The sequence below is a fragment of the Myxocyprinus asiaticus genome, chromosome 33 (assembly GCF_019703515.2).
Source record: "Myxocyprinus asiaticus isolate MX2 ecotype Aquarium Trade chromosome 33, UBuf_Myxa_2, whole genome shotgun sequence".
NCBI lineage: Eukaryota > Metazoa > Chordata > Actinopteri > Cypriniformes > Catostomidae > Myxocyprinus > Myxocyprinus asiaticus.
This window is the reverse complement of record NC_059376.1, coordinates 6780348-6802061: the sequence shown is the minus strand read 5'-3', so window position 1 is coordinate 6802061 and position 21714 is coordinate 6780348. Positions and strand designations below refer to the sequence as shown.

At 35.8% G+C, this 21714-nt stretch overlaps 1 protein-coding gene and 1 long non-coding RNA gene across 2 annotated transcripts; both read left to right on the top strand.

The window, feature by feature from the left end:
* Positions 1-12285: 12285 nt before the first annotated feature.
* LOC127424766 (uncharacterized) lies at positions 12286-13503 on the top strand. Its single transcript, XR_007894514.1, has 3 exons — positions 12286-12371; positions 12554-12644; positions 12791-13503. It is a non-coding gene; the product is annotated as an uncharacterized LOC127424766 (long non-coding RNA).
* A 3899-nt stretch (positions 13504-17402) lies between these two features.
* On the top strand, positions 17403-20549 carry LOC127424761 (NADH dehydrogenase [ubiquinone] 1 alpha subcomplex subunit 7-like). Its single transcript, XM_051670197.1, has 4 exons — positions 17403-17588; positions 18302-18351; positions 19512-19649; positions 20420-20549. Exons 1-4 carry the CDS (start codon positions 17538-17540, stop codon positions 20493-20495), a joined length of 315 nt encoding a protein of 104 aa, XP_051526157.1. The 5' UTR covers positions 17403-17537; the 3' UTR covers positions 20496-20549.
* The last annotated feature ends 1165 nt before the right edge of the window (positions 20550-21714 follow it).

Here is a 21714-nt window from a genome sequence, read left to right as displayed (position 1 = left end):
TATTCAGACCGGCCCGGAAGAAAACCACCAGAGAGCGGTCTGGATAGTGCACTACATTTGCTAGCTCTAAAAACTCACAGGCGTGATCCTCAACTGGATGGTCCCCTTGCTCAAGGAGTAGAATCCTGATGGCCGCTAGATCCATTTCTTGTTCAGTCTTTCTGTGATGAGACAGGAGAGGAATGAGGATCTAAATGCAGCCTTTTTAATAAAATAAAGGTAAACCAGGTAACTCAGAACATAATGAAACAAAACACAGGGAACAAAGAACAGCATAATACAGATGAAGACTGACAAAGAAACCAGGGGAAAACAAGGGCTTAAATACACAAGGGAAAACAAGGGAACGAGGAACACCTGGGGAAACAATCAGGGGAAAACCAATCATGAAAAGAAACTACAAAGGACTACAAAACTAACAGGGAACTAAACCAGAATTTCAACATAAAAGTCAAGACAAAAAACAGGGAATATGTGACAGATGGCAGTGACCGGAGTCTGATCATTCGCCACTGACCACATGATATTGATGAAACGCCTAATGTTATCAGAAGAGCTATGACCCCGAATAAACCCCACATGATCTATATGTATAAGAGATGTCATAACTTTACTCAATCAGTTAGCCAAAATTTGTGACAATTTTTACACCTAGCTGGATCAGGGAAATTGGATGGTAACTCTTGCACTCATTTGGATCTTGGTCCTTTTTAAGAATCAGACTGATCCGGGCTTGTGTCATGGTTGGCGGAAGCTTTCCATTCTTTAATGATTCCGTATAAACTTCTAACAAAAGTGGAGCCAGTTCTGTAGCATAAGATCTAAAAAAAAATCAGCGGCAAAGCCATCTGGCCCCGGAGCCTTGCATATAAGGCCTTAATTACCTAGTCAAGCTCCTCCAAGGTTATCTCAGAATCAAGATATTTTTTTTACTCAGTCGTCAGTTTAGGGAGATCCAATGGTTCCACAAAGTTTCTAATATCTAAATTCTTTAAAAACATTATTAATATCAATGGCTGAGGTAAATATTTCACCACTAGCAGTTTTCACTGAGGGAATAGTAGAAAAAGACTCTATCTGCTTTATATATCTAGCCAAATGCTTCCCTTCTTTATCTCCCAACTGGTGTGGCCACAAGCTGCATTAAGTACTGCAGTGCATCTCCTCCTCACGGACTGCACCATATTTGCCAGTTCTTGCTGTGAGATGTTACCCCACTCTTCCACCAAGGCACCTGCAAGTTCTCTGACATTTCTGGGGGGAATGGCCCTAGCCCTCACCCTCCGATCCAACAGGTCCCAAACACTGACATTCCTGTCTTGCAGGAAATCACGCACAGAACGAGCAGTATATCATGCTGGAGGGTCATGTCAGGATGAGAACATTTTTTTTAAAGTCCCTACCAGATGGGTTCAAAAGTCTCCAAATATCTGTAAGACCAAGATTTTTACACATCCTGTGAAGCGCCAATGTTGTTCTAGGAGGCTTTACACACTTTTGCTTCACTATGATCTGATTTGAGTCCATCAAAAGATTAAAGTCTCCTCCCAATACTATATCATGAGGGGTGCCAGCGGCTTGCAACATCCCTTCAAGATCTATAAAAAAAAAGCCCTGATCATCAACATTAGGTGCGTAGCAAACCGATGGCAAAGTTGTCGTGGGGACTCGTGGGCATTCATGGACCTTTTGAGTTTAGAGGGATTGTTGCCGGTTGGCGCTGTCGTGCGCGGGGTTAATGCGCACGTTTTTCTTTTTTCTGTTTGTTTTGTTCCGGGGGATGTTCGGGGGTTGATTGTTTCACTAATGGGGAATGTGGTCTTCATAATTTTGTTTTCCACACACAATTTATTTTTTTTATTATATCAATATGTCAGTTGTTAATATGAGTGTACTATCTCTCTACACATGGAATGTGAATGGGTTGGAGCACCCCATAAAAAGAAGGAAGGTTATTACTTTTCTTAAACGTAAGAAATATGATATAGTGTTTCTTCAAGAAACACATCTTTCCCCGCAGGAAGCTGAAAAATTTGGGAAGATATGTGGTGGACATGTTTAATTTAGTGTTGGCTCAAGTAAGAGCAAGGGAGTCATTATATTGATTAATAAACATTTACAATTCAAATTTCTCAAACAGATTAAAGATAAATTAGGAAGAGTAATTATTGTTTTAGCTGAAATTCAAGGGCAAAGGTTGATTTTGGCTAATATTTACGCACCTTTACGCATATTTACATTGATGATCAAGGCTTTTTTATAGATCTTGAAGGGATGTTGCAAACCGCTGGTACCCCTCATGATATAATATTGGGAGGAGACTTTAATCTTTTGATGGATTCAGTCCTTGATCATAGTGAAGCAAAAGTGTGTAAACCCCCTAGAGCAACACTGACACTTCACAGGATGTGTAATAATCTTTCGGATATTCGGAGACTTTTGAACCCATCTGGTAGAGACTATAAATTTTTTTTTATCAGTCCATAAGATTTATTCTAGAATAGATTTTTTTTTTGATATCCAAATCCCTAATTTCATCTGTTGTTGATTGCTCAATTGGAAACATTTTAGTCTCGGATCATGCCCTGGTGAGTTTAGAGGTGATGCCACATATAGAGAAAAAGAAATCAAATAGTTGGCGCCTTAATGTATCCCTTTTGCAAAATCCTGATTTCCAACAAATGTTAAAGACTGAAACCAATGTTTATATGGAGACCAACTGGTCCTCAGTATCGTCTGTGAGCGTGGCTTGGGAGGCACTTAAAGCGGTTCTTAGGGGCCGGATCATTCAGTTTGCCTCATTCATCAAAAAATCCAAAGCACGAGAACTTGTGGAGTTGGAAGGAAATATTAAAAGTGCAGAGGCAGAGCTGAAGCGCCGTATGTCAGCTGATGGCCTCAGAGAATTGACCCGATTGAAATATAGATATAATACTATTTTGTCGCGGAAAGTGGAGTTTTGGTTATTGTCGGGTGACAAAGCAGGGAAGCTTTTGGCTAGATATATAAATCAGAGAGAGTTTTTTTCTACTATTCCCTCAGTGAAATCTGCTGGTGGTGAAATATTTACCTCGACCATTGATATTAATAATGCCTTTAAAGAATTCTATATTGATCTTTATAGTTCCACGTCTTCATCTACTGATGAAGATATTATAAACTTTGTGGAACCATTAGATCTTCCTAAACTGACGACTGAGCAAAAAAACTCTCTTGATTCTGAGATAACCTTGGAGGAGTTTAACGAGGTAATTAAGTCCTTACCTACTGGCAAGGCTCCGGGGCCAGATGGTTTTGCCGCAGAATGTTTTAGATCCTATGCCACAGAACTGGCCCCACTTTTGTTAGAAGTTTATACTGAATCATTAAAGAAGGGAAAACTTCCTCCAACCATGACACAAGCCCGGATCAGTCTGATTCTTAAAAAGGACAAAGATCCAAGTGAGTGTTAAAGTTACCGTCCAGTTTCCCTGATCCAACTAGATGTAAAAATATTGTCAAAAATTTTGGCTAACCGATTAAGTAAGGTCATGACATCTCTTATACATATAGATCAGGTGGGATTTATTTGGGGCCATAGCTCTTCTGATAACTTCAGGGGTCTCATCAATATCATGTGGTCAGTGGCGAATGAACAATCTCCGGTCGCTGCCATCTCACTTGATGCCAAAAAGGCGTTTGATATGGTAGAATGGGATTATCTTTTAAGATTTTGGAAATGTATGGGATCGGGAGTACATTTATTGGTTGGATTAAGTTACTTTATAAACACCCTGTAGCAGCGGTACAAACAAATGGATTAATTTCAGATTATTTTACTCTGGATAGGGGCACTCGACAGGGTTGCCCACTTTCCCCATTATTGTTCTGTCTTGCCCTGGAACCATTAGCAGCCGCAATAAGAAAGGAGGATGATTTTCCAGGGGTGACAGCGGGAGGGGTGGCGCATAAGCGTCTGCTTTACGCAGATGATATTTTATTATTTTTCTCTGAACCTACTAGATCTGTGCCTTACCTCCACAGAATTATTAATTCCTTTTCCAAGTTCTCAGGATACAAAGTCAATTGGTCTAAATCCAAAGCTTTGTCGCTGACAGCGTACTGCCCAGAAACGGCTTTCCAGCTGGGCACCTTCCAGTGGCCCAAACAGGGCATTAAGTATTTGGGGATTTTATTCCCAGCAAATTTGTCTGATTTAGTTAGTGTTCATTTTGACCCTTTAATTAAAAGGTTTTCGAGCAATGTGGACAGGTGGGCTTCATTACATTTATCGATGATTGGGAAGGTTAATGTTATTAAAATAAATTGTATTCCAAAATTCAACTACCTGCTTCAGTCTCTCCCTGTAGATGTCCCCCTCTCTTATTTCAAGCAATTTGATAGCATAGTGAAGTCCTTTATTTGGAATGGTAAGCGCCACAGGTTAAATTTCTTTTTTTTTTCTTTTTTTTTGGGGGGGATTTTTCCCCTTTTTCTCCCAATTTGGAATGCCCAATTCCCAATGCGCTCTAAGTCCTCGTGGTGGCGTAGTGATTCGCCTCAGTCCGGGTGGCGGAGGACGAATCCCAGTTGCCTCCGCATCTGAGACAGTCAACCCGTGCATCTTATCACGTGGCTTGTTGAACGCGTTGCCACGGAGACATAGCGCATGTGGAGGCTTCATGCCATCCACCGCGGCAACCATGCTCAATTCACCATGCGCCCCACCGAGAACAAACCACATTATAGCGACCACGAGGAGGTTACCCCATGTGACTCTACCCTCCCTAGCAACCGGGCCAATTTGGTTGCTTAGGAGACCTGGCTGGAGTCACTCAGCATGCCCTGGGGTTCGAACTAGCGAACTCCAGGGGTGGTAGCCAGCGTATTTTACCACTGAGCTACCCAGGCCCCACAGGTTAAATTTCAATAAGTTACATAGGCCAATTGACAAAGGAGGGCTAGGCCTACCCAAGATTTTGTTTTATTATCATGCGTTCGGTCTTAGACATTTGGCTCTTTGGTTGCTTCCACCTGAGAAAGCCCCTCCCTGGTTTTGTATTGAAAAGGAAGTTCTTGCCCCTATCTCGCCACTGCAAAGCCTTTCGATCAAACTAGCCGGAGAGGTTAAGTCGCACCCCGTTATTTTGCATTTGCACTCGATATGGACAAAAGTGTCCAGAGTGTTTAATTCGGATATTTATTTAAACACAGCCTCGAGCATATGGCAGAACCCTAAACTATGTATTAATAAGTCCCCTTTTTGTTGGTCAGATTGGATTATGAGGGGGGTTAATGCACTTGGTGACCTATATGAGGGTGGAGTATTGAGACCTTTTGAAAATTTGGTTCAAAATTTTGGCATTCCCAGATCTCAGTTTTATAAGTATTTACAGCTTCGCCACCTACTCTGCACTATTTTTGGGAGTGGCACGCACCCCCCTAAAACGGCAGGTGCTTTGGGAGAAGTGATTGCTGCTTTTGGAAAAGGCTATGAAGCATCAGTGTATTACTCCCTACTAATTCAGAGTCTGCGGGATGGAGCCTTGACTCCTCTCAAGAGAGTACGGGAAAAAGATTTGAATTTGGTATTGGAGGATGGAGTGTGGATTAAGATTCTTAAAAATGTCAAGTCTGTATCTAGACATGCAAGGGTTCGCCTTATGCAATTTAAGATTTTACATAGATTTTATTGGACCCCCTCTAGATTATATAGGCTTGGTCTTAAAGACACACCACTTGCTGGCGATGCCAGTCAGAAGTTGGAGACACTACCCATGTCTTTTGGGGGTGTGTTAAGATCCAGGAGTTTTGGTTGAGGGTTCAGAGGTATTTGTGCGATGTTTTGAACACTCAGGTTTTGCTTTGTCCCAGACTCTGTATTTTGGGTGATGGGGCGGTCATGCATTTAGGGGATAATCATATAAAAAAATTGGGTTATGACCAGTCTCATGATCGGCAGGCAAGTAATTTTAAGAGGTTGGAAGTCAAATGGAGCACCCTCTTTTTCGGAGTGGTGTGTGGAAATGGGGAGGGTAGCTGCATTTGAAGAGGCGGTAAGTAGAAGGCTGGGGTTGAGGGACTTATTTGCTAAAAAATGGGGCAAATATTTAGTTTTTTTGGGGGAATCTCAGGGAGGGGATGTGGAGAGTGTAGTTTAATCATGTATGTTTATTATTTTATTTATTTGTGTATATACTGTATATATATATATATTTTATTTTTTTGGATTGTGTGTGTGTTATGTGGGACCACAGGGGCGTTCATTAGGGGTCAGGGTGGGATTGTATTAGTAGGGTTTAAATGTAAAATGTTGATTCATTATATATGTGTTTAGTTTTTTCCACTGTCATATGCACATGAATCAATAAAAATGTTAATTACAAAAAAATTAGGTGCGTAAATATTAGCCAAAATCAACCTTTGCCCCTGAATTTCTGCTAAAACCATAATGACTCTTCCTAATTGATCATTAATCTGTTTCAGTTATTTGAATTGTAGATGTTTACTTATCAATGTAATGACTCCTCTGCTCTTGCTTGAGCCAGCACTAAAGAAAACATGTCCACCCCATATCTTCCCAAATTTTTCAGCTTCCTGCGGGGAAAAATGCATTTCTTGAAGAAACACAATATCATATTTCTTACATTTTAGAAAAGAAATAACCTTTCTTCTTTTTATGGGGTGCCCCAATCCATTCACATTCCACGTGGAGAGAGACAATCCACTCATATTAATATTTGACATTGACATTAGAAAATAGATTGTGTGTCTGAAAGGGCCCTAACCTTATACATTTATCCTGTGTCATCTATTTATGTCAAATACTTCAGTTTAATTCATGAATTCAATTTGAATGAGATACAATAGGCTGTTACTTATAAAATTAAATCAACATCAACTAATATTTTTAGGGTTGGTAATGTCATTGATTTCTAAACTAAACATTCCAGTAAATTACAATTTTGATTCAATATAATTAAGGAATGTTTGTTACAATGTTAACAGGCATGTTTCAATAATTACATATTGCCTGATACTGTACATTGACTGAAACTCTTTCCAGAACCACTTTTTTTCCCCTGATTCGTGTATTTCTAAATATATTTTGCTATTAATTCAACATAGCCTAAAAAATAAAATAATGCAATGCCACAGGAGCATTTCCAGATTTCGAATGTGGAGCTTATTTTTTTTCTTCTAATTTGTATCCCCTTTTCTCGCCAGTTTGGAATGCCCAATTCCCACTACTTAGTAGGTCCTCGTGGTGGTGCGGTTACTCGCCTCAATCCGGGTGGTGGAGGACAGTCTCAGTTGCCTCCGCTTCTGAGACAGTCCATCCACACATCTTATCATGTGGCTCGTTGTGCATGACACTGGAGACTCCCAGCATGTGGAGGCTCATGCTACTCTCCGCGATCCACACACACAACTTACCACGCGACCCATTGAGAGCGAGAACCAATAATCGCAACCACGAGGAGGTTACCCCATGTGACTCTACCCTCCCTAGGAACCGGGCCAATTTGTTTGCTTAGGAGACCTGGCTGGAGTCACTCAGCACACCCTGGATTCAAACTCGTGACTCCAGGGGTGGTAGTGTGCGTCAATACTCGCTGAGTTACACAGGCCCCCTGAATGTGGAGCTTATTAACCAAAACTGTCATCAACTCACTCATGTCAACTGAATAAAACAAGGCACATATAGCAATTTTACCCAGTGTTTAGTCGGAGATATACACACAGTAAAATTGGTTAAATTATAAAGTTTATTCTTTTTTTATTATTAAACAAATCCTGGTATTATGATAATATATTCATTAAAGGAAATTGTAACATTTGGTTACACTTTTCAGATATGGTCTAAACACTTTCCAGTAGGGCTTCAATCTCTCTGGCTGCCAGGAGCCACCACTGGTGGATCATGTGACCTGCCACCAACCACTGACAGATGGGGAGATGACAGTGGCAGTGCACAAGACCTACCAGTCTGTACTGGCAGGAGGCAGCCAGCTGGTGGCCAGTCACATGACACTTCTGCAAATGGCTGGAACCATTGACAGCTGTCAGATTTGAGGACTTTTAAATCTTTTAAATTGATTTACAAAGCTCTGAATTTTGCTTCCTTCTGTCACTCCAAGGAATTATAAACACTTATTGTTATGGATCTAATCTTATGCATTAACAACGTTTTACAGAACTTACTTGTGTCTTGGGTTTTTGAGGAAGGACCCAAGATGCAGGAATGGCAATGGAGATTTATTGAGAAAAAACAAAACTAAAAAAAAAAAAACCTCAAGGGAGTACAAAATAAAACTAGATAACAATAAAACTGAAAACAAACCAACTGGGAGAAACTGGATACACAGGAACAACACAAAAAAAACCGACTGGGGGTAACTGGATTACACAGGCACAACAGGACTTGACTGGGAACAGAACATAACAATCTGGCAGGGAAGACGAGACAAAGGAGAGAATAAATAGAGGAAAGTGAGATAGTATACAGGTTCTTCCACTAAAAATGAGCTGCGCGAATCAGCGCTGCTATGGCAACGCTGATTGCGCTGCTGAGCAGCACCTGTGAGAAACATGAGGCAGAGAGAGAAACAAAAGCGCATGGGACAACCTGAGAGATGGGCGGAGGAAACTGTCACAATCCTGCCAACATAAAAATAAAACAAGACAGAAGAGACAGGACCATGACAACTTGCCATTAAAGCACTCGAATGACAGTGATTTGTCGAATGACAGTAGGCTAAGAGCAATAGAAAACTATTGCTCTTATCCTACTGGTTGGTTAAGTTCAGTCAGCCGCTATTGCTTTAAACTGCTTTGTCAGAATTTTGCATTCCTCTTTCCACTCTCACTAAAAGGAATTACATTAATTTATTCCTATAGATATATTCTTATATATTAAAGCCTCTTTAAGGAATTTATTTGCTATAAGAGCTGTCTTATGTCCATGATCTCAACTGGTAGGAAACAGCCGCTCGCACTGGTCAGTCAGTTCAGCCCGTTTTTTGCAGTATTCCTTCCATTCTAACTCCCAAAGAATAATATCAATTTGTTCATATAGATCTACTCGTATGCATTAAAGCCATCCTGTCTGGATTTATTTGCCATTAAAGCTGTCTAATGACAGTGATCCTAACTGGCATAAATTTTCTGCTTGTGCTGATTAGTACAGTTCAGCCCACCACTATTGCGTTTAATACAACAACTGATTTTTGTGCTCTTCCTTCCACTATCACTTACAAGGAACAAAATTAATTTTATTCTTTTGCATTAAAGCCATTAACAGAATTTACTTGCCATTAAAGCAGTGGAATAGCCTACCTGATCCCAAATGGCAGAAAATAGTGACTGCAGCAACAGAGTGCCATCCCACCCCCTTAAAGTGGTGCCTTTCTATGTATGATTAAAGATGTGGGAGGTAAATTTAAACTGTATTGCCTAGAACTGTATACACCGGATGCCTTGCAATGTGAGTATTTTACTGTACTACCCCGCAAAGGATTTAAAGGTGCAATATGTAATATATTTACTGTACTAAAGCATAAAATTATCATAAAATGTTATCAGATATTTAAGAAACATGCTAAGTTGAAATACTCTCTTCTCCGAAAACAATGCTACAACCAGTATATTCTACTTTGAAATGTCTGTTCCGGCCGGAATTTCTGTTTGTATTTTGGCCTGTGTGATCCCGCCCACTGCCCATATCCCAATAGTTTTTTGACACCCCCAGGTTGCTAGATTTGAAACAAGTTACCGGGCAAACACAGCACGCTGCAGCCATGGAAGCCAGCAATACATCTATCTAACATTGACAGAGTTATAAAAAATCCACATGAGCTGGTTTATAATTTGCAAACAATAAAAACATTGCAAACGTATACATTAGCTGATCAACTTACAGTGTAAGGCTTGTCGCTTGCCATTGTCAGTTTGCTCGTTCCTGTTGCGTGTCCTCAACCTGACAACCCACGTGAGCTTAGAGTCTGGGGAGCAGGGAGCGGGGAATCAATGTTACATATTGCTCCTTTAATCTTTGTCCATCTTTGTCTGTAACAAAGTTCTTCATACATTTGTTACCAAACCACTTCATCCAAATCCAGATTTTCACTGTCATGGGTGAGTGAAAATTATATTTATTATTATTATAACTTATTCATATATTATGGGCAGTGTTTAGTGTAAAACTTTTACGAAGTAGCCTAATTAGTTACTGTAATGTAATTTGTTTTTGAATAAAAATTCTTGTAATCAGATTATAGTTACTCATTTTCCAACCCATTTTCAGTTCCAGCATATGCTCAAATACCATTAGACCTATGGGTTATAGCCTACACATTGCTGAAGTAATTAATATCTCAAGACTGAAGTCGATATTATGCAAGATTGAATTTGTCATATTTAGAGTAAAATGTAGATAAAAAATAAATAATTAATTATAAAAATGTAAGTGAACAAGTTACAACAAGTGACTGACCAATCCACATATATGTAGCTTTTCATTGTCCAGTTCATTTTAGTAAATTGGTTTGTTTGGATTATTCATATACTGTAAACATATCAGTTCAAATAAATGATTGTAAAATATTTATGTAATTGCTGCTCTTTAACACTATATAAAGTATTACATTTAAATATTATTATTATTTTTTTTATTTTATTATTTTTTTTGTAGCCTGTTTGTTATAAATTAATGTTCAGTTTAGTACACTCAAAAAAATATTCTTTTGTAGAATGCTCAAAAACTTTTTCTGCATGCCAAGAATTGTTGAGGACCAATCGCCAGAAATGGGAAACCATTTCATACTCTTGGGTATGGTCAAAACTGTGAATGATAGCACTCACATTGTCTTATCTGATGTCTTATATGAACTGCGCAATTTTGGTTATGAATGAATGAATGAATTTGTTTGTTGTTTCATTTTGTTATTTTGAAGGTTTTTGAAGTCTGAACAAAAGAGGTATGTTTTTATCATTCAATGAGGATCTACACTTCTATAGAAAAGGAAGACATTGATATTCTTAAGTAATTCATTTTTCATCTTCACCAGTATATAATATTATCTCAATAATCATTTTTTTATGGGAATAATATTTTGAACATGTGAAACATGCACATCTTTCACTCATTGCTGCGTGTTAACAAAAATTATTTTCAGAGAGGCTTTTAAAGAATATGGGTCACTGGAAGGCTGAACTGTTTGCAGTCCACAGCAGTGGATGCAAGGTGATGGTGTGAACTATGTGTTATTTGTTTGCATTGTAAGTTTTATTTTTCATCTCAGTATATAAATTTTTTCTGTAAATGTGATCTTTTCAGTTGGAAACAAGTTCTATTTTATTTCCGAAATGGAAGCCAAAAATGTGGAAATGTTGTCTGAATAGCTTCATACAAGTCAGCTAATACATTTACATGCTTACCATGCTACCAAGCATGGTGGAAAAAGATGTGGCAATTAAAGTAAGACAAAAAGGTGTGAAGATTACATTATACAGTAATAAAAGAGAATATCTGATTAAAACTTGCATTTACTACTTGACAGGACTTTTTAAGTGAAACAAGAAAAAAGAAGTGAAACACCCGCATGGTCCAGGTGTTTTTGTTTTAAAAAAAAAAACCAGGAAAAAGGGTAAGTTTACAATTATTTATGAAGTGTGCAGATTTTAGTGTGAATCAATTGAAAAGTTTGCAATGCTATGTTCACTTCATCTACAGTATACATGTTCTGTTTTAGAACCCTGCATCAACACATCAGACAAATGCCATGGGTTCTTTGTGACCTATGTAACAGATGGTTACAAATAGATTGTGCTGGAAAAGACCCTACAACAATTTCAAGTGACACACTTCCACTTTGAAGCGATCTAACTGAAGAGTATTCTTATGAAAGGTATGAAACTTAGCCATGACACAAATATATGATCACATATATGAACATGTGATACTACTAAGTGATGCAAATTTTACAGCGCACTCATAGCTTGGAAATAAGGACTTTTGGTTGACACACTGATGAAGGATAAAGAATTTACGGTAAGCTTTATTATTTATAACTTTTAAATTAAATATCAACTAAACATGTTTAATGTATGAGACATTTAAGAATTAATATATATATATATATATATATATATCTTTTTCTTTTTCTTTTTTTTTTTTTATAAATAAATAAATATCAATACAAGCTCAAATTATAATTCATATGTTTGGATAAAATTACTGCTTTCATTTAATTATTTATTTTTAAATGCACCATGACCTCACATCTGGTGCTGTTATATCACACAGAATGTTTCTACATAAATATCACAATTTTGCACCAAAACTGAAGAATCAATGGAACCTAAGCATCTGTGTTTTTGGTGATGAAAAGGTACAAATAATCTTTATTTAAAAAATAACAATGGCTTATTTACTTAATGATCTTTACATCAACTTCCTTACAGAATGAAGTTCAATTTCATTTTCTTAATGGAAAGCGTAATAATTTTTTTAATAATTGAATCTCAATTCAGTCTTTTTTAAAGACTAATATCTTTGATGTCTTTGTCATAGACTGAGGCCATCATTAAAAGTGTACAGTGTTTTGGTGCTGTACAAGTCAGAATTATTATGCACTTATGCTTTGAAAGTCATGACACCAGAGGTACAGTACATTTGATACAGGAAAAAATATTATCAAATATTGGATAAATTCAATGGAACATATGTGTATTATGGTTTTAAACATTTAATCTTTCTAATAATAAGTGATGGTATTTTTTTAATGTTTTTTTTTTCTCTCGTTTGAAGATAACCACCCTGATTTTCAGAAAGATGGAGAGGTTCCAAAGATTCCAGGCAGAGATGGCCTTTGCAACCTCAGTATTGTTGGAATAGTACTTGTAAAAGCCACAAGAACCACTATCACAATTTTAATACCAACATATTTTTTTCTTAAAAAACGTTCTTAGCAATGTGAGAATTGATTGTATAATATACACTCTTAGAAGAAACGATTCTATATAGAACCCAAAGAAGTTCTATCCTTTGCTTCATATTTGGAACCTCTGAAAGCTTCTACATGGACCAATTTTCCAAACTGATTCAAACTCAGAGTTGGAAACATTTTCAAATTTTCATGTTTTCCCCCCATAACATTGTTACATACAGTATATTATTTTCATCAAAATCAAAATGCAAATTTTCTCTGTCAAATACATAGATTTGATCATACTGATTTGAGAGTGAATGATTTATGAAATCATTCATTATCATAAAATGCTAGTTAATAACTCAATTTCACTATTTTTGACAAATCACTAGGTGTTTCGCTAGTGACTGCAATGTTTTGGTAGTGACCACAATATTTTGTTTGCAAGGTTATAACATATTCCCTCAGTTTGTTGGACTTATATTAACTCATGCAATGTTTTATGTTGAAAATATTTCAATTACATATTACATTTTATCACTACTAAAATAATAATGTTACTATGTTATCATATGTTTCAGACTGTTTATGTGTTGACTATTTTTTTTTTTTTAGCAAACTTTAATTTTAGCTAATTTCAGCTTGTGATTATTGAAAAATAATCATAAACTTTGAACAGTTCCATCAGGAAACATCATATTTCAGATTATAACCCAAAAATGTGCATTTAATTGCAGAGAATATGTGTTCGTTATTGACCATTCTTAAATTTACACACTGATTTTTCTGACTTGGGGCACATTTACTTCAAAGTGATTGGAACAACTGGTCTATGTATATGGCCATTATAGTCTCACTTCCTGTTCCCGTTCAAAAATGCAGGCTAAAATCAGGCTCAGCCAATGGACTACTAAAACTTTTAGTATTTCAGCAGTGAAATGAAAATGTGAGACAGCCTTTTGAAACTGAATTATTTTAAAATTGAACCATTAATAGAATGTAAATATTTTCCTTTCTCTTAAAAAGAAATAAAAAATATATCTTAAATATATATATATATATATATATATATATATATATATATATATATATATATATATATATATATATATATTTTTTTTATATTATATATATATTATTTATTATTTCAATCAGTGGTTTAAATGTATAGTAACATATTCATATCCAATATCTGAATTCTTTTTTGTTATAGTTCTTTTCATTGTGGGACACAGTTTGAACTAATTCAGCAGAATGACCCATATAGAACATTTTAGGCATTCCAAACATGGATTCCTAACACTTGTGTTTATTATTGTTATTATTATTATTATTATTATTATTTTTGGTGTAATTTTTGTTTTACAGCAATTTACGTTTAAATTATTATGTAAAATAAATAATTCATATAAAGGCACAACACAAAAACCAAATAAAAACACATTTAAGTATTAAACACATTTTTAATAATCTGTATTTTCAATAACAAAATCTATAAATAACGATTCATAATGCAATAGTTATAAGAATCAGTACATCCAGAGGTTTGTCATGAGAAGCTAGATAGAAGCGCTTAACCCTACATTCTTAAAAAAAAAAAACATTGTTTGCATTCCAATCTCTGTCTTGACTACTTTTCTAATACAATTGAAACGTTGTATTGCTCAAGATGAATTGCTTATGTTGTTTATCTTTCCTCATTTTGTAAGTCACTTTGGATAAAAGCGTCTGTTAATTAAATAAATGTAGCCTCATATTAGGTCTGTTTATTTATTTTATAATCATAATGATTAAATAAATAATTTAGCAACAACCATGTTATAATTCATAACATATATATATATATATATATATATATATATGAAAGACTAGAAAAAGTATTTAATAGTAATAATAATTATGATTATTATCTTTATTATTAATATTGTTATTATTAATATGCAAACATAAAACATTATATTGGCTTTGGCTCATAAAAGCACATAAAAACAGTAAAGTCTTAAATGTATATGAATAGATCCAGAAGCATACATTTTAATCTTTATAATGGAACTTTTAATGGAATGAGATTGCAAAATCAGGGTTTAACGCAGTAGCGGCTGGCTGCATTGACTAACCAGGGCCTCGTTTCACAAAGGCATCGCAAGCCTAAGTAGAACGAATCTTAGAATTACTGCCCTTTTCCTAAAAGCATTGAAACTTACAGTAAGTAGTAGCCTACTTACTACATCAACGAGAGATCTGGAATTATCGTAGAGTGCTTAAGAGCATCGTAAGGACATAGACTTATGCTGACACCTGCAGGACAATTGCGAAATCACACTTCATTCAATTAATACAGTTAATACATTTATTTTGAGATTCTTAAACGTTATGCTTTATGGTAAATTAGTTACATTTTTATGTATATTTAAATAAACTTAATTTTTTAGGTCTACTTATATAAATACACATGTGGGCCCATTTTTCTGAAATAATGTATAACAATATATAATTATGCAATTTAAAATAAAAGACAAAAAGATAAATGAAATAAAAATAAACAATCAGTGAATGATAAAATAATTAGACCTAAATCAATAAAACACACAGATTTGTGTACATTAAATTAAATTCTAGAGAACCATAGTGAACGCTATAATGAGCTAAGATCCATCATTATCTGGAAATTTGGCCCTCAGAACTACCAGAAATTTTCAGCAAGCTGGGATTACGGTCATTAATGAATGAATGTTATTCTCAGAGAGTGATAACAGAAGAAATTTTGCAAAAATCGGGGTTATTAAGCAATAGCGTCTGGTTGAACTGACTAACCATTATGAGTGGAAATTTTCTGCCAGTTGGGATCACAGACATTAGACAGCTTTCTTTGCAAATAAATACAGAAAAATGCCTTTAATGCATAAGAATAGATCCATACGAACAAATTGCTATTATTTTGAAGGAGTGTTAATGTAAGGAATATTGCAAAAATCGTGGTTGGTTGAACTGACTAACCATTATCAGCGGAAATTTTCTGCCAGTTGGGATCATGGTCATTAGACAGCTTTAATGTTACATAAATACAGACAGGATGGCTTTAATGCATAAGAATAGATCCATAAGAAGTAATTAATGTTATTCCTTGGTGTTGATAATGGAAGCAATATTGCAAAAGTCTGGGTTACTAAACGCAATAGCGGCTGGCTGAACTTACCAACCAGTGTGAGCGGATGTTTTTTACCAGTTGAGATCATGGTCATTAGACAGCTCTTAAGACAAATAAATTCCATAAAAGAATAAATTAATGTAGTTCCTTGTAGAGAGCGGAAGGAGGAATGCAAAGTTCAGAGCTCTTAAACGCAATAGCGGTGGGCCCTTGATCATGGTAATTTGACCGCTTTAAAGGCAAGTTCTGTAAACAGCATTAGATCCATGATTAAAATACAAGATTAGATCCATGAGAATAAATGATTATAATTCCTTGGAGTGACAGTAGAAGGAAAGGAGCAAAATTCGGAGCTTTGTAAATAGATTTAAGATATTATAAATCCTGGTAAATATGACAGTTGTCAATGGTTCCAGCCATTTGACGAAGTGGATGTTCAGGTGACCTGCCACTAGGTGGCTGCCTCCTGCCAGTACGGACTGGCAGGTCTTGCCACTATCATCTCCCCATCTGCTAGTGGTCGGTGGCAGGTCACGTGATCCGCCAGTGGCGGCTCCTGCCACCCAGTGAGAGATTGAACCCCTTCTCACATTTTCATTCCTCATGCAAGCTCTGAGTAGCCACGAGGCAGGGGTCAAAAAAGATCCAGGTGAAATCTAGATGATTATTCTTTATAAAACTACTTATTTTTCAATTGTAAAATTAACTCTAATGATATTTTTATAAGTAATTTACATTTTTAAATAGCTTGTATATCTTTTAATTCTGAAGACTTTCAGAAGCATTGAAAATGAAGAATGCACTTTTTGGTGAGAAGGCATTTTAGGGGATGTCATGGAAATTCTCTTATAATTTGAAAAAATATTCACCTACATTTTACAAAAGTTCACTTAATGGTAGAATACCTGGAGACACAAAGTCATTTTTTACCCACAAATACATTCTAGGGTTGAATCAACATTAACAACATAAAAAAAAAAAAAAAAAAAAAAAAAAAGAATCCAATATTTCTATTAGAAACACAGTGCCAACTCACTATAATGATATAAATGTATTGTATTGTTATATGATTATGTTTACATATATTTTGAATGATAACTTTTGATATAACAATAATAATAATAATAATAATAATAATAATGTAGGCCTATGGGCTGCGATAAAAATGAAAAAAATTGATTGTTTTGTTTAAATCTTTAGCTAAATAATGAAATCTTTATTTTTCACTTGCACGTGGAGACCTTCGTCAGTTGTTTCCTTTGCTTTTGATACAGCAGGTGGCGCGAGTTTCATTTGGGCTTTCGGATGTGACCGTTCAGTGAAACAGAGAATAAGAGCTAGTCCTCTTTCTGCTGCTGTAACTGACTCAGGATCAGTGTCATTCGCAAACAATCACTCTGTGAAAGGAGGTGTTGTTAAAACAAAACTGATTCAGCAACAGTTTGACAGTGAACAGCGCTTTCACCTTGACACCGAACATGGCGTCGGCGACGAGGATTATACAGAGACTGAGGAATTATCTGTCAGGGGTGAGATGACGCAGAATGTAATCATTTATTAAGCATGCTTGTCAAGACGTGCACAACCGAATGTATGGATGTGATATAACAACGTGTAAACAAAACGCTTTAAATGCACGTGTATGCGCTGCTATTTGTGCCTGCTTGTCTATTTTGTTTGTTGTCAACTGTTGTTTTTATGTCCTCATAACAGCATAGATACTGTTTTTACTATTTGTATTATTGTTCATTGTAGGGAACACCGGGGCAAGTTGTCACAGTTTTTACTCCTGTGAATATTTCTCAGGAGAGGTTTATTTTTCAATTTTCAGAAAGCCAGTTTCTAGATAAATACAAAACCTTAAAGTCTGAAGTGCAAAAACTGCTCTTGAACATTTCCACTGTTATTTCCCAGGAAAAAAAGATACAGCTCATTAAACACTTTTGGTGACTACATGCGTAAAGGCAAAACTATTTATAAAACAGCAAACATATAAAAAGTATTATACACAAATATCAAAGCATTGATTTGCCACCACACATTGTAATTAATATGTTGTAATTGTAAATGTACAACATTTAAAACAAATGTTACAACTTTCCCCCCCCAAAACATTTGAAAACTTGCAATGAATGGACATTTAGGGAAAACATGCTTGAGAAAACACAGATTCATTTAATTGTACTTTTGAGTCAAAATCTGACTCTCCTCTCCTTACAATCATCTTTCTTGTTTCTTACAGCAAAATCTACAATCAAAACTACAACTTCGGTACACTGAAATTTCAAAGAGGTAGTTATACTGACCCGCCTGAATATGAGCCACAAGATATGCTTGTATTTCACATAAAATTGTTTATTGTTAGTTAGCATCTAAGTTATACTTGTTGAATTTATTACATTTAAATTGGTATTAATATTGAAAGTTTTGTTTTTATTATTTCTGTATGAGTTGTTGACAGATGGACCTCTGATTATGATTTTAGATTTTCATTTATAGCTATATTTGTATATGGAAAAGTATGTTATTAGTTGCTGTCACTTGTCAGCACTTTCAAGCTTTTTTTAAAATCAATTTTGTTCCTTCAAGTTCATTTAAATGGTCCTGCGGTGTGACAAATTATTTTTACGTTTAAATTTGCCATAAATATGAGGTCATTAAAACTCTATCTACAATAATTACAATACAAACATGTATCGAAGTAGTTTTTTTTATCCCCTTTTCTCCCAATTTGGAATGCCCAATTCCCACAACTTAGTAGGTCCTCATGGTGGCGCGGTTACTCACCTCAATCCGGGTGGCGGAGGAGAAGTCTCAGTTGCCTCCGATTCTGAGACAGTCAATCTGCGCATCTTATCATGTGTCTCGTTGTGCATGACACCGCGGAGACTCACAGCATGTGGAGGCTCATGCTACTCTCCACGATCCATTGAGAGCAAAAACCACTAATCGTGACCACGAGGCGGTTACCCCATGTGACTCAACCCTCCCTAGCAACCAGGCCAATTTGGTTGCATAGGAGACCTGGCTGGAGTCACTCAGCACACCCTGGATTTGAACTCGTGACTCTAGGGGTGGTAGTCAGTGTCAATACACGCTGAGCTACCCAGGCCCCCATTCGAAGTAGTTTTAGATGGATTAAAGCATGTCACACTGTGTTTTCAACAGTTAGACTTCCATAAGCTATTATCCACACAAATGAGGAAAACTTTCACTTCTTTTATGTTTTCTAATGCTGAAAATCTCTCTTTCAATCAGGCATGACTGAATAAATGATAATGGAAGTAGCTCCATATAAACATTTCAACTTAAATTAATACGACGTAAAATGGTCAACTACCTATATATTTCTAGATTTAAAATATAATGAGCTTACTTTCGAACCACTTGAATGATAATGAAGAATGCAAGCTTTTACCATACTGATTTATGGTTTGTTTCATTGATGGTAGGACTCAACCACCACCCAAACTTCCTGTTGGACCCAGCCATAAATTTGCAAATAACTACTATTGTCAGAGAGATGGACGCAGAGAGTCTGTCCCGCCAACTGTGGTCATGTCTTCTCAGAAGGCCCTGACAGCTGGAAGGTTGGTTGATGTAACGTAATGCAAATAGTATTTAAAGTGTTGTGTACTGTATGTGCATTTTATTCTTTTAATAGACACTTTCTTATCAAAGCCACTTACAATAAAGTGCACAAATGTTATAAACAATTACCTGAACAGACTGCTGAGAATTCAGAATCGCTAAGATACACTTCTTGGTATTTGGAAAGTTCCCTTTTTGCTGTAACAACAGAATGGACTCAAATTGTTTTGGAGTCCACAAGTTTGTGCAAAACCTGATGATCCTGTCACCCAGCATGATCTGAGAATGTTCCAAAGCAAGGAAATCTGCCCTTTTGTACAAAGGAGTTAACATGGCCAATGTCACAATTTGCTTATTTGATTAGTGACCAAGAAACAGTAGAGAATCTTATCTCAATTTACATCATAACATAAATTTGTTTTCCTTTTTCTAGGTCACTCATCAAGTCTAAGCAAACTTTTGACATTGACCATGTTATGTCTTTGTAGGTCAGATTTTCTTGGTTCCATTGAAGAGCAAGATGCTCTTCTCAAATCATGCTAGATAACATGATAATCAGATTTAGTTCATGCTAGCTCGAGTGCATGCTGTCATTAAGTCAAAAAGGGGGACATGCAATAATAATACTATTCTTATGCTGATAATTTCATTTGTAATGGAAATATTGGGGGGAAAAAAGGGTACAAAATAGAGTACTTTTGCACCCCTTTTACCAGTATAGGTATTTCCTGGCTTGTTAACCATGTAATAAATCTCTTTGTGTTCACAGTGGGGCTTCTGAAAAACCCAAACGCCCTGTTTTGCCTGGGACCCCAGCTGAGGAACTTCCGCTAAGTGTTGACTAGATTTATGATGTTAAATGTGTGATACTCTCAATAAAGATCTGTACATACAAGAAACATATTTAGTGTTCTGTCTGTGTAATTTTATGCTCAGTATTTCTTGCAGTCATCACATTGATGTATTTAAATGCTTGTACTCTTTCATTCTGAAGTTTTGTTCTTTTTCTGTCATTTTCATTCATTCATGTTCAGGAATGTTTCATGTGATAAGGTTTACTGTGTAACTGTGAGAAAAAAAAAGAGAGAGTAAAATTTCCAGAATGATAACACAATAATAACAACACATAATTGCACATAACCATTTGTTGGTATATATGTAAAATAATTGATCAGTGACATCAGCTTACTTCAATTACATTCTGTTATGGAGTCAAACTGATTGCTTTAATTTTTGTATGTAAATTTAGCGGATCATTGAATCAGTTTTAATACTTTATTTCTTTTTTTTTTTCTTTTTTTTGAGACAATGTTGAGAACTTTTTTTTTTTTTTTTAATGTGTCAAAGCCTTCCATTGTTATGGAAGTGTAACGCTAGCATATTTTGAAAAGTAATATGCAAAATGGGTATTTAAACAAATTAAAAAAAAAATATATATATATATATATATATATATATATATATATATATAATTTATTTATTTATTTATAAATAAGTTAACCTACTGGAAGCAAAGAAACCTGCTGCTCCAGTGCTGTCTAGGGTGTGGTGTGTGTGTGTGGTGTACTGACCAAAACTTGCTGATGGGTAGTTGCCCAAAAGTTGTTGAGTTTGGGGGTGTTCGGCCCCGTTTCGCGGCCGGCCCACCGGGAAAAGTCCCGGTTCTCCCAATGGCCAGTCCGCCCCTGAATGACCTTTTCACACAAGACCCTTCAAATGCACAGTATCAAGAGATATTTATAGTGAGATTTCACACAAACACAATGAAAAATATACATGCATTATTAAAGCATAACAAATTGGACAAGGCTATAAGTCCTATTTAAAAAGGCAAAGGCAATTGGAAAAATAATATAAAGCATAGTACTGAAGAATTCTATTTTATGTTACATTGTTTTATTATTATTTAAATTTATTATTTTATAAAGACTCTTAACCTTATATAAAGCCATAAAAATGTACTGTAAAGATTATATTATATTATATTACAGTGATTGAATTTTTATGTGTTTGTTTATATTTGTATGAATATTTTCGCTATATCAGTTTTGGCCTGGTCTCTGC